Raw genomic sequence first — 16551 nt, 5'->3', positions numbered from 1 at the left:
CCAAGGCTCCAGCCATCCTGAAAGCCATTTGCTATCAACACTTCCATGGAGTTGAATGGAAGTTGCTCATCCTGCCATATACAGGATTCTTTTTTGGGCCTTATTTGAGTACTTCGTGGTCCAGAACTATGTTCTCCATGAGCCAATCTCACAATGATACTTATATTGAGTAAAATCACAAGTATCCTTTCTCATATGTTCCTCCTTAATTTATTTTTTAAAAATGCGGCCACTGGTTCTGCAACAACAGTGACCTCTACAGGGGTATTCATCGTTTCATTTGCCAAACATTAAGTATCTTGGACTAGAGATGTAAAGATGAAAATGCATGGCCCCTTAGATATCTCACAGGACAGCAGGGGAGAAAAGAAATGAAAAGACAGAATGCAGCACAGAGCTATCTCTGACTGACTGGGAAAGCCATGCAAAGAGTCTTTGACTCTTTAGGGCACTCGCCAGACCTGATCAGCAACTGTGGCCTTCAGCCATCCAATTCACTCATCCAACAAGTCCTTCCTGATGTTTGAGACTTGCCTAGAAACACTCGCAAAGATATGTGGCATGAGGCATGACTTTCAGGACTCTTCTCTCCTTATAGAAGCTGGTTGGCTCAAACCCTTGCAAATCCAAATTGAATAAAGCAACGTCTTTGTCTTTTGGTCTTGACCATGTAGCCTCAGTGTTATGTGGAAGCATCAAGGGCCAACTCCGTATCTGATGTATGACTCCCCTCCACTGAACTCAATCCAGTGCCCCCCTCACTACCACCTGCCAGCAAAGCTTCCTTGGTTCACAGGGTGGCTCATTCCAGTTGAAGCAACTTCAGCTGATAGAAAGTCTGCCAAATTTACCATCCTATAGAGTGAGGTGTCTTACATTTTTGTCCCCCATGGACTTCCTTTGGGTCCGATGAATCTCCTTTTCAGGATAATGTTTCTAAGTTCAGAAATGTATACTCTTAATAGAAGACTGTGTGTGTGTGTAATATAATAAAATATAACAACATATATTAAAAACAAATGTGATATAGATTCATGTGGTCTTTTTTATAACCTATTAATAATAAGATCTAGAAATAGGTATAATAATTACCATAATTTTGAAGTAGTGATATGTGTGATATTTTGAGACATCTGTATCAACTGTAATGTGATATGAAAATAGCTCTGGGGGTGCCTGGGTGGCTCAGTCGGTTAAGCGTCCGACTTCAGCTCAGGTCACGATCTCGCCGTCAGCGAGTTTGAGCCCCACGTCGGGCTCTGGGCTGATGGCTCAGAGCCTGGAGCCTGCTTCCGATTCTGTGTCTCCCTCTCTCTCTCTGCCCCTCCCCCATTCATGCTGTGTCTCTCTCTGTCTCAAAAATAAATAAACGTTAAAAAAAAAAAAAAGAAAATAGCTCTGATCTCTATTGGTGACAAAGTGATGGTTCTGCTAACACTACTGTGGTTTGTTGCTCACATTCATAACTAAAAGAAATGGGAAATTACAATCACAGGGTAGTGGAAACAAGGATGCAGTTTTTTTCCACCCAAATTCACAGACTCCCCTGAGTTCTCATAGACTACCCCAGAGTAAAGAATTCTTTCACAGAGATTTTTAAAAAACTCTTCCTTGCAATCACAGAGAGCAAATAAGTCCTCTTGAACTCTCCTGCTTCTCCTAAATTAAGCCCTCCAATTCAAAAACTGACATTGTTTCCATATTCTTCAGTAACCTTATCACTTTGTCTGTATGAGATAGTTTGCTAATTCCTAATTAAAGCACTGAGACCAGAAAGTCAGCAAGTATTCCAGTGTGTTACAACTAGCCCACAAAACCCCAAAGGGATGAAGGATAAACTTGCACTGGCACTCTCTCATAATGAAGTTGTCTCTCACAGGAGAAAAATCTGTCAAAATGGTTATTAAGCATTTTAAAGTCAAAGCAATACTTTTTTAAAAAGAGGAGTCATTGACTTTTAATGACAGTTGATTTTCTTACTGAAATGATCATTTTAAACAAATGTGTAACACAAGGCATCAGTAACACAAAGCAAATAATGAAAGTTTTTTCCCAAGATGACTGAATTTGTCATTTTTTTTTGGCCTATGCTACATGTGTGTATTTACAGGTTTTTGAAGACTGCACCTTTCAACAGATAATAAGCAGGAGTCTCTGATCCTAGCCATAAACTAGATATAATTGGATCTCAATAGAGGTACAATTAATTAAGCACCAATTCTGCTCTGGGAAATAAAAAGATGAATAAGAAATGGCTTCTGTCCACAAGGGAACCTAAAATTTATTGAAAGATGTAAACATATGACAAAAACAATTATACAAGGGAGACTAAAACCATCGTTTATTGGAGGGGAAGAAATAGCCAAATAATGTAAAGAAAAGATAATAATCAGTAGACTTATAATATTATTGTCAATCAAATGGTTTTGTTAACAAGGCAAAATGATACCATAGACTTTCAAGGCATCCTGTATTATAATACTATGCAAACACCATTATAATTACTTGGATATTCTTTGTCTTTCCCACTTGTTTGAGCTCTTCACAATTATCCCATATAACCTTAAAGCACCTCCCACATGGTATCCTCTCCACACATAATATAAATAAGTGAATGAAGGTGTAACATACTATGCGAAAGGTGGAGGACAGGGGTTTGAAACCCAGTTCTGCAATTTGCTTGGCTGTGTTAAATTTGAAAGCTCTTAATCTCTCTCTAAACCTTAGTTATCTCACCTGTAAAACGGGGATAATAACAAGAATACTAGGATTTTGGTATAGATTATACGATACCTATAAACTGTTTAACAAACAATCATCCTTCAAGGAATGTCAGCTATCGTCACAGAAGGAAGCATGTAGAACTGATGCTCAGAGCTGGAATGAAATATGATGATCCACTTCCACTTTCTCCTTTTAAAGAGTGAACTCAAGAGATTGTAGGTTGTCCCTAAGGCCATACTTCCAGTGTGAAAAACAGGAACAGGTGAAATCCCAGTTCTCCTGAGCTTCCTAGCTTAGTAAGTTTTAATAATAACCAGATAACACTCTTCTAGGTCAAAAGAGTCTTAATACCATTTGGTTCTCTAAAACAAAGTAATGCTATTGTCTGTTTACTCCAAAGTTTACATTCTCTGAATTCATAAAAGTGAGATACCTTAAGTACCTTTCCCATATTATTTGTCAAGTTGAAGTCTTGGATATATGTACCTGAAGCATTTCTATTGCTCCAAATATTTAATGAGGAACAATGAGGCAAGCTCTCTGCAGGCTAGAGGATGTGGCCCTGAGACACGAGCACATCCTTAGCAAAAGTGTTAAAATTGACACCTATTTTTTCTCAGATAGTAGGCTTGAGGATTAATATTTTTTCATTTGTTTATAGTCTATCAAATGAGACACTCCTATGACTACAGATATAAATCAAGCCACAGTCAATCAAGATTATTTCCATATATGTAATTTTAATCATTTAGTGATGAGTTGGTGATACAGAAAGAAGTTTGCGGATGTTGCTTTTAACCGAATGAGTAAATGGCTTATACAGGAATTAAATGCAACAATGTATGTGGAAATATAAAGGGTCATGCTGGTGATAATAACCATATTATTTTATTACTGTTGCTGTTGTTACTGCTATACAAACAAGAAACTCAAGAGCTATTTGTTGAACGAATGCTTGCATACTGGCCACGTTCTTAGCTATCAAATGTTGTGGTTATCATCAACTGCCTTAATCAATAAAACTTGCAGAAGATAAATCCTTGAGGTTGTAGTAAAGATTAAATTACATAATATGCAGGAATGTGCCTAGTATAATCTGGTAAGTGTTAAGCATTCAAGAAATGTTAGCTGAATCTTAACTTGTAAAGTGATTAATAAGGAAAAATTAAAGATAGCTTGAAAATTTGATGAAACTTAGATTCCTAGAAAAAGCAGTTGGCAATGAAATCTCATTACAGAGCTGCTGGATTTAAACGAACTCTAAGTACCATATCACACATTTATCAACTTTCCCCAAATGCCGCTACTGCAATTAGAAAATATAATGCATTACTCAGGGTTTGTGTTGTAATTGCATAAAAGCAGAGCGAAGGTGGCAAGTTTCCCACAGGTGATAAGATTAGCTTCCTCCAGCTTTTAGAATCATGGTCATAGAACCAGGTGGAATGATTTTTAATGCAGACAGTATTTGTACTAGACAAAGTCAATTTGGCTTAGCATTTCACATGAGCTAGTCAAGTGTTCGCCTGCTCAGTGTGTGCTCTTTTTCCGCTCTCTGGCTGTTTAAATAAATTATAGGAGAGGAGAATTTTAGCTTGGAACTGCCACTAATCCATAACATGAAAGTCATGTTTGCGAATATTTGTGCTCTTGGCATCATATCCTTCAAAAACTCTATTTCAGGAGAATTTTTCCATTAAGTCATGTATTTCCTTTGTTTCTAATTCCCTTGCATTCATAATTCAGAAATGTTTTCTTAGCGTAACATACCCTCAAGTATGTCTTTTCCTGAGGGTTCCTGCATCTGCCAGAACACTATGATGTTACTTACCCTGTTTTGCCTCTCAAACAGGTAAGTACCTTCAAAGAGATTTCTCCTTCAGCCATGGGATTCCTTTATTGCAAAGTAATCTAAAAAAAAAGAGACGGAAACCAGAGTTTCTCTGACTGAAAGGAGCTTCGAAGCGATACAATAACTGAAAAGCCACGGTGGAGATTCTCAGCCTCTAGGATTTATCTCTTCCTCCCTTGTTGCTAACACCCCACTATTAAAGCATTGTGTTTGGTTCTGTGATGACCCTGGATGAATCCTCCCCTTTCGTCCAAGCTTTCTCAGCATTGGGGCACTGCATAGTTCCAGACGGTACATGGGAGTGCTACAGAGGCTAATCTGACTGCAAATGCAGAGGACACACAGTGACCTCCCTTTCTTCCCAGACACCAAGAAATCTTTACTTTGTCCTTGAAAAAACCTTTTTCTCTGATTCAAGGACACCATACCTCCTAGCACAGTAGAGTGGCACCAGAGAGAAGCAGCGATCAGAGCCTCCAAGGCCTCATTCGTACACACAAATTGAGCCTTGCTGGGCAGCCCCTGAAGGTCCCAGGGTTCACTTTCCTGAATTAGCCTCAGAATCATCCTTTCTTGACACAGAGGTCATGGCTTCCCTCACCCTCATGTGCCTGTCCCCAGCCCAATGTCCCTTCTGCCTCCTCTTCTCCCAGGAGGAACCTCAGCTTTTCACCGAGAATGTTTTTTTCTGGGCCTCTCAGACTTTGTTTTAAAGCCCCCTCCTGAGCTGCCTCCTAGGGCCTTCATACTTAGTAGCAAGTTGTGTGGCATTTGAACTAAAGAGGGCAAAGAGACAAAAGCATCCTGTAGCTAAAATCACCAACCTAGCTAAATTGAGACGAAATGTGCAGAAATTACCACTGCCAGTTACAGGCTTCCCACTTTAAGAGTGATTATCTCTCCTATGCACATTTATACTTTGCCCCCATGATTTGGCTGATCCGTGAAAGAGACAACAGTGCGAGGCTTATGAGCCTTGAGTTTTTAAAAGGCTGGACCAGGTGTGCTAAGGACGAGGTTTGACCATCTCTGAGATTCTAAGAGGTGGATGCATAATTCTTATTTTTTAGCACATGGTCTTAAACTCTGGAACACTAAGAGACGCTATTCCAGCCCTTCTGTTTTGAAACCAAATGCGCGAGGATTCTAGACACACTGCTGATTGCCAGCACATAAAATGTATTCTTGTGGCCTTGAACCTGCCTTTGACACATGCTTAATGTAAAGGCTAGGTTTATGGCCAAAGCAGCTCATAAGCCTTTCCCCTGGAGAACCAACTCAAGAAACCTTATTCTTTTTTTATCTCTTATTCTCTGCATTCTACTTCCCTCTTCCCCACCCACCTGCGGGCAGAGCAAAGATAAAGACTGAATAGCTTCAAAGAGTGAAGTTAATTCAAAGCAAGAGAATTTGAGTTCTCTCTTAACTATGTTGCTTTCCTTATTTTGCCAGGCGGCACCAAGTCTGGAGGCAAAAGTGGAAACAAACCTTTCTGAATGTGGTATCCCTTGTTAAGTAAGGCCCTAGACTCTGCTTTCCAAAAGAAGGAAGGTGCAGACAATTAGGGAGACAGGTTTAGCTATTTGGAGATTGGAGTCTCCCGCTGGTCAATAGGAGGCAACACTTTTCGGAGTTTGTATGCTGCCCTCTCCTGGCCTGTGTATACAGGAGTGTTAACAGCTCATCAAGTGTATCGATTTTCATCCCATACCTGTGTGCAAGGTACCTGTGTACACATGAGACTGTTTAGAATACTCAGAAAATCTCACTAAATTTTATACTTGAAGCTTATTTGAGGAAATAAACTCATTATTGCTTTGACTCTTGGATTCCAAGAGTCATATTTAAGGATGCCAATCTTTATGCCATCTTCTCTCATAGCCTAGTGCTTTGACCCTCTCCTTATTCGTCCTCTTACTGCCATGTGGGACTCTGCTCTGCAAATCAGTGTTCCACATGAGCTGGGTCCTATGGATGTGCTGGCCAAAGACATCTTCCCAACTAAAAGTGGTGGCCATGGGAAATATCTGTATTTAGATTAGTGGTTTGAGGACCATACTGCAGCCTGACATGTGAACAAGATTAATTCTATGCATTATTAGTCAGCACGTCCAATTCATATAAGGGAGTACTGTGTCGTAGGAAGAGAAACAGCTAAGTGAACACAGGAATAGATGGCACCGGAGGCCGAATTTATACTTGCATGTTTTCCCCTTCGAAACAATTTGTCTTATTTGTGCTGGTCCTTTGTGTGACTTGTTTTAAGCCCAGTACTTGGCACGTTTGGTTGCAATAATTCATTACTTTCTCCTAAATACTTAAAGGACCCTGATACTGAGAAAATGCTTACAATCTGGCATGATTGCTGTAGCGACCCTGGGGTACAAACATGGCTGGTCTAATCAGTTGTGTGCCTGTGACTGCGCAGCCTCTCAATGTTTGTCCTTGACCTAGGCCGGCCAGGCCTCTCCATATCGATAGGAACTCGGGCGCCCAGACTGGAAGCCTGATTCCATTCCTTTGCTTTAGAAGAAGAGGGCTAAGGAAGAGGTGTTTACTCTAAAGAGATTTAAAGGCATGTACCTTGTTTAAACTTTACCAGACGGGTAACTTGCGGGCATCTAAAGCTCTGGCTGGCTATATTAAAATGCACAGGGAATGAACTTTTGATTACTTCTCTCAGTGAAGAATGATAGCACAAAACAATGAGCAATCACAGCATTGTTTACATTTATCTTCAAAAAGCCATCGTGTCTCTTAGTTCAGACAAAGTGTGTATATACATTCAGTCTCAAATTTACTTTGTCGCCACCAACATGACCAAAGTTGCTTTAGAGTTTGAATGGCAAGAGGGAAATGGGCCTCAATTTATTTCAGATATTATATTTATAGATTGAAAATGTTTATAGTGACACAAGACTACACTTTTAACTGTAAATAGAATTTAGTTGGGTCAATTAATTAGTATTTATTTAAATAGGTGAATTCTTCACAGTCAATTTCCTTTGTGATGTAAAAAGAGAAATGTATTCATCTATAAAATAAAAATGCGCTCTCCTAAATAAAATATTCATTTGCCATGTATATTCTTTGACATGATTTCAAAAATACCCTGTTAAATCATTCAAACTTGGCAATGGGCAAAAATATGGACGTTTTCATGACTACATGCATGCATTTTCCTTAATGACAAAAGAACATGTTCATTTGATAAAAAAAAAAAACAAAACAAACACGGGTCAATGTAAATTCTCCATTGTGATATGTAAAACAAATACCTTTCTTATAACTTCCTTATCTACCTTGGGCAGGCACATGTCTTGGATAAGGAGTGCCCTGAAAACCAGCCATGACAGAATGGGGAATTGATTGCGAATTACCAACGGATGGTTTGAATATGTTCCACCAAGAATCCACAGAGAACAGTGCTAGTAAGATAAGGTATTCTATTGCTCCTGCACCTGCTACAGTGACATTCTCTTGTTGAACTAGAGCCTCAATCCGAATATGTTCTTCACTGCAAGAAAAGCTGGTTTTCCAGGCATTCAGAGCAGTTATACACCAGTTATTTGAGGATCGCCCAAAGCAAGACTAATCTTTTAACTCAGGCTTCATTCAATCTCTATTGGCTTTTCGAAGGGCAAGACTGAACTCATTAAGCAATGTTAATTTAATCACCAGTAATCAACAGGAAAAAAAAAGTTATATAAACATCTTCAAATTTTGAAATCAAACATGGTAAAAACCCAGGGAATAGATTTTTTTTTTTAAAACAAAACTCATGTCTCAAAATGCAATGAAGAAAAAATGGAAAAGAAATGGCCAGATGTCTACCGAATTTAGCATCAAATAAAATCAAACCAAAAATGGGCATTTCCTCACAAGTATCACATTTATAATACATTTCCAATTCACGACTTTTTCATGTAGTAATATATGAGGTCTTGAAACTCATCCTGCCTGAGGGTGCAGAATACAAATGCATTTTCCACTCATAAGACGATGTAAAAATAAATCAGGTACACAAGAAGAGTCACTGACCATTACACTGAGAAATCCCTTTCTCCCTTCTCGCTTCTTCTTCAACCACAGCAAAGCGATACAGAGATATTTCACTCAAGAGCTTAGTCCACGTTGGCCATTCGCTTTAAAGATCAAAACCATGCTCAAGTCCGCTCTGGTTCCTGTTCCTCTGGGGAGGCTATTAACCTGATAGGTAGGTGGGAACGCTCAAAGCCTGCTTTCTAACAATCAGATAGTGTTTGAGTCGCTGTAGGTCACAGTTACAACGGAGGTCACCGAGATACAGAAGTGGGCAGCATGGCAACATGCAGGTACTGATGTTATTTTAAAGGAAGAGATGACGGTCAAGTTTGAAGGTCCTTGTTTTACACTCTCGGATAATTCGATAGGTGAATACACCCTGTGGCCCCCAAACACATGTTAACAGCTTTGATTATCCAGGGTGAATCAAGCGAGCCACTCACTCAGTGCTTTCTACTCTGACCGGCAGTGGAACCAACGATGTCCATTACTTTTAAGTGCCTGGCGAACGTAGAAACCAGAAACCTTGTCTGTGCCACATTAGTCGTGACAAGCTGCATACCTGCAATGACGTGACGGAAGCCTCCTCCTCGGGTCCCTCTCCTCTGAGCTATATAGTCCACTGCCGGCCGCGCGCTGGCTCTCCCTCTGCCGCCTTCGGGGGCTGGAGTGCCGCGGACGCGCATGCGGAGGCGCGCGGGGCTGGGGGCCGCGGGCAGCCGGCTCCGCGGGGCGCGCTGGGCTGCGGCTCGCAGATGTGCACGGGCGCGAGACTCAGCTCTGACTCGGCGCGGCGCTGCACCGGGATATCACCGCGGTCTGGGATTTCTATTGGCTCCGCGCACCAAACAAATCACACCCGCCACCCCCCTTCTCGGTTTCACTCAGCGCTTGTTTCTCATCTAACCCACAAACGTTGCAGCCACACACACTTCACTCGCTTGCAGTGTTTCTCTTTTTCTCCTTCCAGTCTGGATTTACAACCCTGTGGTCAGCTGTAACATTTTTTTTAGCAGACTTCCAATCCAAACCTTCTTGTTTATGTAGAGAAATTCTCCATCCTCCAAACCCGCAAAAACCACTCATTCCCCTCAGATCTTCCTCCTTTTGTTGATGGGTTTGCAATGTGAAGAATGTACAAAGCCTGTGTGTGTGTGTGTGTGTGTGTGTGTGTGTGTGTGTGTGATGCGTCCGTGTGTGCGCGCGCGCGAACACACACACGCACACACACGCACACACTCACACACACACACACCAGACTCCTTTTGTTTTGAATAACTGAGGTCAGTGAAATTAAAGGCAAGCTGAGCCCAATAACCTAAGTGAGAGCTCAACTAATAAAATCTTGAATGAATTCAGTGGAAAACACTCATTGCTTGAGTTTGTTTTCTGCTCCAAATAGAGCTTTGGTCATTATCCCTATTTTTGTTTATTGAATGCAGAGGTTTTTAATGCAAATCAGACTCTTACAGCATCCAGTGAACATGGAACAATGACGCCAGACCAATTCTTGTGCTGCGTGGGCTCCGTGTGTTGTATCAGAAGGCTCCAGTGACGCCTGCATGCTTTCTCGGATTATTTTTTGGTCTTCGGTCCACTGATGGTCTCAAGACAGACACTCTCTTAGTGTGATTCACTGGCCAAAGAAAGCTGGTGAGACTCTGCTGATAAAGTTTCCTGAATTAAAAATTTCAATCTGTATATGCCAATAGTGAGGAAATGGGCCCCTCAGCAGAGAAGGAGCCCAAGAAGAATTTTCTGAGTCTGACAAACTTGGCTTGGAAAATTAAGAATAAAATAAAATTTCACTGTGTTTTCTCAAACAGACCTTCCCTTAGCTTCCGTCCCCCCTAAAATCATTTTTACTTGTGCCTGTGAAAATTTTAATGACAGTTATTTTTGATAAGAAACATTGCTTCTGAAATACTGAGTGAGCTCTATTTTGATTTTCGACTTGAGATTTTTTCCCAATGTTATGACTTTTGTATACTATTTTAGTATTTGATATTCTGGTTTCAGCCCAGCTCGCAACACATTTTGTTGCAAAGTCACAGGAAATAAAAATTAGTTTTGAAATTTATTATCACCAAACAAACTACCTGCTTGTTTTTCTTGCTTGGACATGTTCCAAGAAGCCTTATTTTCAGAAGAGGCCAACCTGAAACCAGCCGAAATTGACAAAAGAAATACAAAACAAAACCACATTTATCCACATTGGTTTCTGTCAACCACAATCCAACTTGAAATGGCATCTCCTTATTACTTTTACAACTCCAGTCCGTTCCTTTTCCTTAGTTAAAAAAAATAACACTGTCATAAATCTTTGAATGTGTGAAGTGTATTTCCTCTAAAGGTCTCAACATGTGTAGAAAGAAAGGAGGTATAGGTAAGACTTTCCAGATTTTCCAGGTGGAGAAACAGAGTCAGAGAGTGATAAAGTGATTTGCCTTAGGTTATGAAGGTAGACAGCAAACAGAGCTGGGGGATTCAATGATTGCTTTCCTTCTTATCTTTTGAGATTACTGTTCTATACAAATTATTCAACTCAAAGGAAAGTAAAGTGTTAATACAGCAGATTTTGGATTCCCATGTGCCTTTGCAAAGAAGAGCTAACAATTCGTGAAATCATATGATCAACTTGGTAAATAGTTATTTTACACATTATTCCAGGACATGTCATGATATGTTCTGATAAATTGCCAATAATTTGTAGTTTCTTAGAGTTGTCTTTCTAGAAAGAAAGAATTGACTGATAAAAACAAGCAGGTTATTATATTTTCTGCTTGTTATTGGGGGTTCACTATCACTCTTTGTATCCCTGAAAAGACAGTGTAAATAAAATCACGGATAACTTAAAGTCGCAGAGAAATCTTAAACTTTATTCTAGGTGATAATTCAAGCCTTCTTTCTTTTCACTAATGAGGAGCAAAACTGGATGGTTAAGAGACACCTCTTCTAACCAATTAGTCACGTGATTAAGAGAAAATAAATTAGTATTTATTTTTCTACATTTTATTCTTTTGATCATTTTGCTACTTTTAAAAGATAGTTTTCGAATACCTTTCTCAAATGCCGCAATCCAATTTGCTCTTTGTACGTGACATAGGTGGCAGTAATAAGAAAAACTGCATCTCAGAATGCGCCACATTAGACAGGCAAGCAGATTAATGGCAGAGCAATCCTATTTTATTTTCCACTCATTCAGCCACATCAGGATCATCCTGTTAAGGTCACTGTGTGTGGCACTTTTTACAGGAGACGCTCACAAATTGGCACGTATCCAGAGGAGTCAATAAGACCCATGATTCTGGATATTATAATTTATAAGAGATGATGGAGCGAATTGGGAAGTTTGTCTTGGAGAAAGGACTTGAGGTGAACATGATAACAATTTTCAAATAATATATGTGAAAAAGGAAATATATTTATCATCCATATATGCTTCACATGTATTGTCATTTTCACAAATATTTTCTTGAATCTTTTAAGAGCCCTATGAGGAATATAGGATAAGTAGTATTAGCCTGATTTTACAGATCAAGTCTGTATAGAAAAGGATAGTAAACTAACATGACTTAGCTACGGTTAAGCCAGTAAAGGATGGGAAAAACTTGAAAAACATTCCAAGCCCAGTGCTCTTCTGGGGAGAAGGTAAAGAAGGTGAACTAAGTTCCAAATAGGGTAAGATTTCTCATAATAAGGGGATGCAATTAATTGTGAGGATTTCCTGGCAAACTGATGCTTTGCCAAGGACTGAAGTAGTCAAGAAAGGGCTCACATTCATTGAAAGAGATGATTATTTTTTTTTTATGAAATTTATTGACAAATTGGTTTCCATACAACACCCAGTGCTCATCCCAAAAGGTGCCCTCCTCAATACCCATCACCCACCCTCCCCTCCCTCCCACCCCCCATTAGCCCTCAGTTTGTTCTCATTTTTTTTATTTTATTTTATTTTATTTTTTATTTTTTTTATATATATGAAATTTATTGACAAATTGGTTTCCATACAACACCCAGTGCTCATCCCAAAAGGTGCCCTCCTCAATACCCATCACCCACCCTCCCCTCCCTCCCACCCCCCATCAACCCTCAGTTTGTTCTCAGTTTTTAAGAGTCTCTTATGCTTTGGCTCTCTCCCACTCTAACCTGAAAGAGATGATTAAAGCATCGCAGAAAGGGTCAAACCGGATGATCCATGGTCTATTTCAGTTTGACAGCATCTTTGATTCTGTTATGGGCCTTTAGATATTATAAAAGAACTTGTAGTTTCACCACATGATCTTCATGATATATTATTAAGTTTAGAAAGGCTTTGATTATGATCTAAGTATATTTCTGGACTAAAAATGACTACAGACAGTCTTGTAACGTTTTACAGGTATTATAATATGTATAGTTTGTAATAGGAAAAAAATAAAAAATGATATATGGGGAAAAATAAAAGAGGTTGCAATTTTTCTCTACTATTCAAAGATATGAGATTTCCACATAAGTAGCATACTGAAGACTGATTGCATTCCTAATAATATAAGCATCATGCTTGATGTTTCCCATACCTCTTTATCATTTTCTTTCCAATTTATATTAGATACCTTTTTAATGCTGATATTTTTTCTTGCTTATCTTATCTTAGTAGCTTTCTTTTAACCTCTCAATTTATTGATAAATGTATAAATAAATGCTTGTTTAGTCCTTTTATTGCTATAATAATTTTCCTTAGGTTATTATGACAGTTTAAATTTGAAATTATTAAAATGATTTTTATATGTGAAAAAATTTAATTCTTCAATTTAAATTTATAGTCATACATCAGATAAAAATCTTCATTTTTATAGAAGGTAGAAACTGTTTATTAATGTTGTATACTCTCATCAAAATCTCCAAGTGAAATAATATTTATGATTCCCTGATATATATGAATCTACAGTTTTACCACTCACACATTTCTACTGTTTACATGTATGGAATAACGTTTATCTCTCTTGTGTCACAATCTTCCTGCTCCAAATGCATACAAGTGATTTATAAGATTTATATGAGTTTTATAGCAAAAAATACAGCCCTTACTGGGTTGCAGAACAAACTCCTTGAGCATGAGAGTGCCATCTGTCATGTTTGTGTCACCCCAATGGAGCAGAGAGCACAACCCACAGAGGAGCTTGGGAAATTAACAGGAAAGGGAATGACCACATATTCAGCTCAAGCTCTATATTTTCCCTTAAGACCCAGGGGGCAGGTGGCTGTGGGTGTTTTTGATTCATTAGTTCCTGTTCATTAGCTGTCAGCAAGGCCTCTGCACTGTACTCTTAGTTCTGAGATATGTATGGAAAGAAGCTAAGAGGGCAGATTCAGAGTAAAGGGAAGATAGAACCACCTCCGACTTCAGTGCGCTTATGACACGGCAAATACAGGAGATAGTTAAAATAGGATTTCGTAATGACAAATGTAGTTGAGATAATGGCCAGGACAGTCTCAATTATAGTGCCTGCCACCCCACAGCTCTTTCCCCAACCTCACATCCCAGTTAAGGAAGTACTAGATAGTTTCATAGATGAGTGTACATGCATCAAACTCATGTCCCTATCGCTACAGATATCAGACTGGACTAGGCTCAATGGCAGCCAATCTATGCAAAGATAATGGTGGTAAACTGTCAAGGAGATTTCCTCTTTTGAGAATCTTGAACTAAGGCGATTTATGTATCTCTCTCTCTGTCTACCTACCTATTTATCCATCTATCTGTATCTTTCCATCTATCCACTTATAGTGGGCAATTGATAGCAATAACATAAGCTTAAAAAGTCTGAAAATCAGAGAAAAGAGAATATCCTACTTATGATCACGCTAAAAATGGTCATTTATGAAGTTTTGGCTAAGAATGCAGCACTAAGAATGCAAGCCAAGATGAGGTCCAGTTGTTCAATCTTTCTTAGCTTCCACTGGCTCTATTTATATTTCTCTTGTTTGTATGCATTCTTATACTAAATCTCCCAATGCTTGAGGTAAGTTTTGTGAGTTTCTCCTCCTTGGAAATGAGACTACAAGAGGAAAAGAATGCGGTGAAATATGGGGGAAGCTCCCATAATCTGAAAAGTTTAGATTAACCGCAGGCTGAGTTTTGGACGATGGACATTATTGCACTATCATTTGGTATGTGGACTTTGATGTCAACACAGGGGTGAATGCTGAGTCACTTACTGTTTGTGATTTCTGCTTTTCTTCTTGGGTTTTGGTTTTTACATATATAAAATAAGGTTAAAATACCCACAGTGTAGACTTCAAGGAAGATTAAAGTAGATTTTGCTTCAGAGAGATAGTACAATGCTTGGTCCAGAGAAAATACTTAATAAGATAAGGAATCCAAACTCAATAGAGCAGACATTTCATATGCTATGGATAGCAAGAGCTGCAGAAATTCACTAATCAGCATTTGAATGTGAATGGGAGAATCTATGTTCAAAATGAATTGGGAAGAGGTTGTCCTCTCTGGGATTGCCTTTAAGACCCACAATATAGTCTACTGATTTGATTTTTAGAGATAATCCCAAATCACTCAGAGCTGTACCATATGGGAAGAGACTAGGCTGCCTATTTCTATTTTAGAATAAATTAAGACAATACAATTATATGATGCGTCTCTCTACACTCCCTAAGGGCAGGGACTATGTCTCATTTGATTTTTTATATCCAGTGCCTACCAGTGTTCCTGGTACATAGCTGGCACTCATTAAAGTTTAGTTGAATGACTTATTTTATAAATAATTTTATGAGAAAATTGACCGATTGATGAGTTGGTTTGTTAATGGAACGATAACTTCTTTATATGGATTGTAAATTGGCTTGGAATGTAATTCTAAAAAAAGGGGTTCCAATCTGTTTTGTCCAAGAGAAATACTGTTTGAAGTAAGTGGTTAATGGTGCTTGATTGTGTTACTGTTCAAAATACTAATTTCCCCACTCTATTGTACCCATCCCTAAGAGAGAGTTATATAAGTCCTCTTCCTTGATTAAGACTTGGCAATTTGGCTTACTCTGGTCATAGGTTACATTTTATTTCCCCAACAGAGCTTTTAGAGCTATGCATGGCTCCCAGTTCCCCACCGGCTCTCATTTTCTTCCAGGAGACCAGCAAGGTCCTTGGGTCTCTGAATCAGGACAGCATGAGAACAGCCGAATTGATACAGATATGAGGATGAGAAATAAACTTTAGTTGTCATAAACCACTGTGATATTGTGGTCACTTAGTGACTGTAACAGAACATAGTTTCAGCTGACTGATACCACACACTTTTAGGTCACTTAAGATACCAGAACTCTTTTGCTTGGATAAGATCCAGTATGCTTGTTAATAGGCAAATATCCACTTGTCTTACTTACATTGGATATTACACTAATATAAATGCTATGTAATGAAATGCTAATAAAGAAGTATCAGATTTGGCACCTAATTCTCCCTTCTGTGTTCAAGCTTTGTTCACCCCAGTGCCATATACTTTCTGAATACAAGGCTCATGTGTAATCAGGAATCATTTGGTGAATATTTCTGAAGCTCATTTCCTGACATGAGGCCACAGAGGACACATTGGGTTGACAACTGTGATGCTCCAGAAGGGGCCCGTGCTGGAATGAACATCCACACCAACAGGACCTCTGAATGTGTCTTGATCACTCCTTCCCTTCTTCAGTGACTCTCCTAGGAAGGACAATAGCAAAGGGGGGGTTTGTTCTAATTCTTACCAGACTTACTGATCTATCACATTTTGTTATAGAAGTCAGTTTCCACATCTGTAAGATGGGAATGTTAAGACTTATCACCCGACATTGTGTAAAAACCATCCATAATATAAGCAAAGTGTTGAGCAAACAGTGATGTGTGTTTACACCTCTGTGGATTTTCACGTGCACTTTCTTCTTTTTGAAATAGTTTT

General features: G+C 39.0%; 1 protein-coding gene across 2 annotated transcripts in view; it reads right to left on the bottom strand.

Annotated features, from left to right (window-relative positions):
- GREM2 (gremlin 2, DAN family BMP antagonist) overlaps positions 1–9313 on the bottom strand; it is a 109991-nt gene extending 100678 nt beyond the window's left edge. The window contains exons 1-2 of one of the 2 annotated variants that reach the window (XM_030302618.1): positions 9183–9313; positions 4556–4635 (exon numbers count right to left, since the gene is read on the bottom strand). In XM_030302618.1, coding sequence (XP_030158478.1) covers positions 4556–4611 — 56 coding nt within the window. In that variant the 5' untranslated portion in view covers positions 4612–4635; positions 9183–9313. The other variant, XM_030302619.1, reaches the window with a different exon arrangement.
- Between the last annotated feature and the right edge of the window lie 7238 nt (positions 9314–16551).

Source organism: Lynx canadensis, chromosome F1 (genome assembly GCF_007474595.2).
Source record: "Lynx canadensis isolate LIC74 chromosome F1, mLynCan4.pri.v2, whole genome shotgun sequence".
In the NCBI taxonomy this organism is placed as follows: domain Eukaryota; kingdom Metazoa; phylum Chordata; class Mammalia; order Carnivora; family Felidae; genus Lynx; species Lynx canadensis.
Note: the sequence above shows the minus strand (reverse complement) of the source record. Positions and strands in the feature narration are given on the sequence as shown.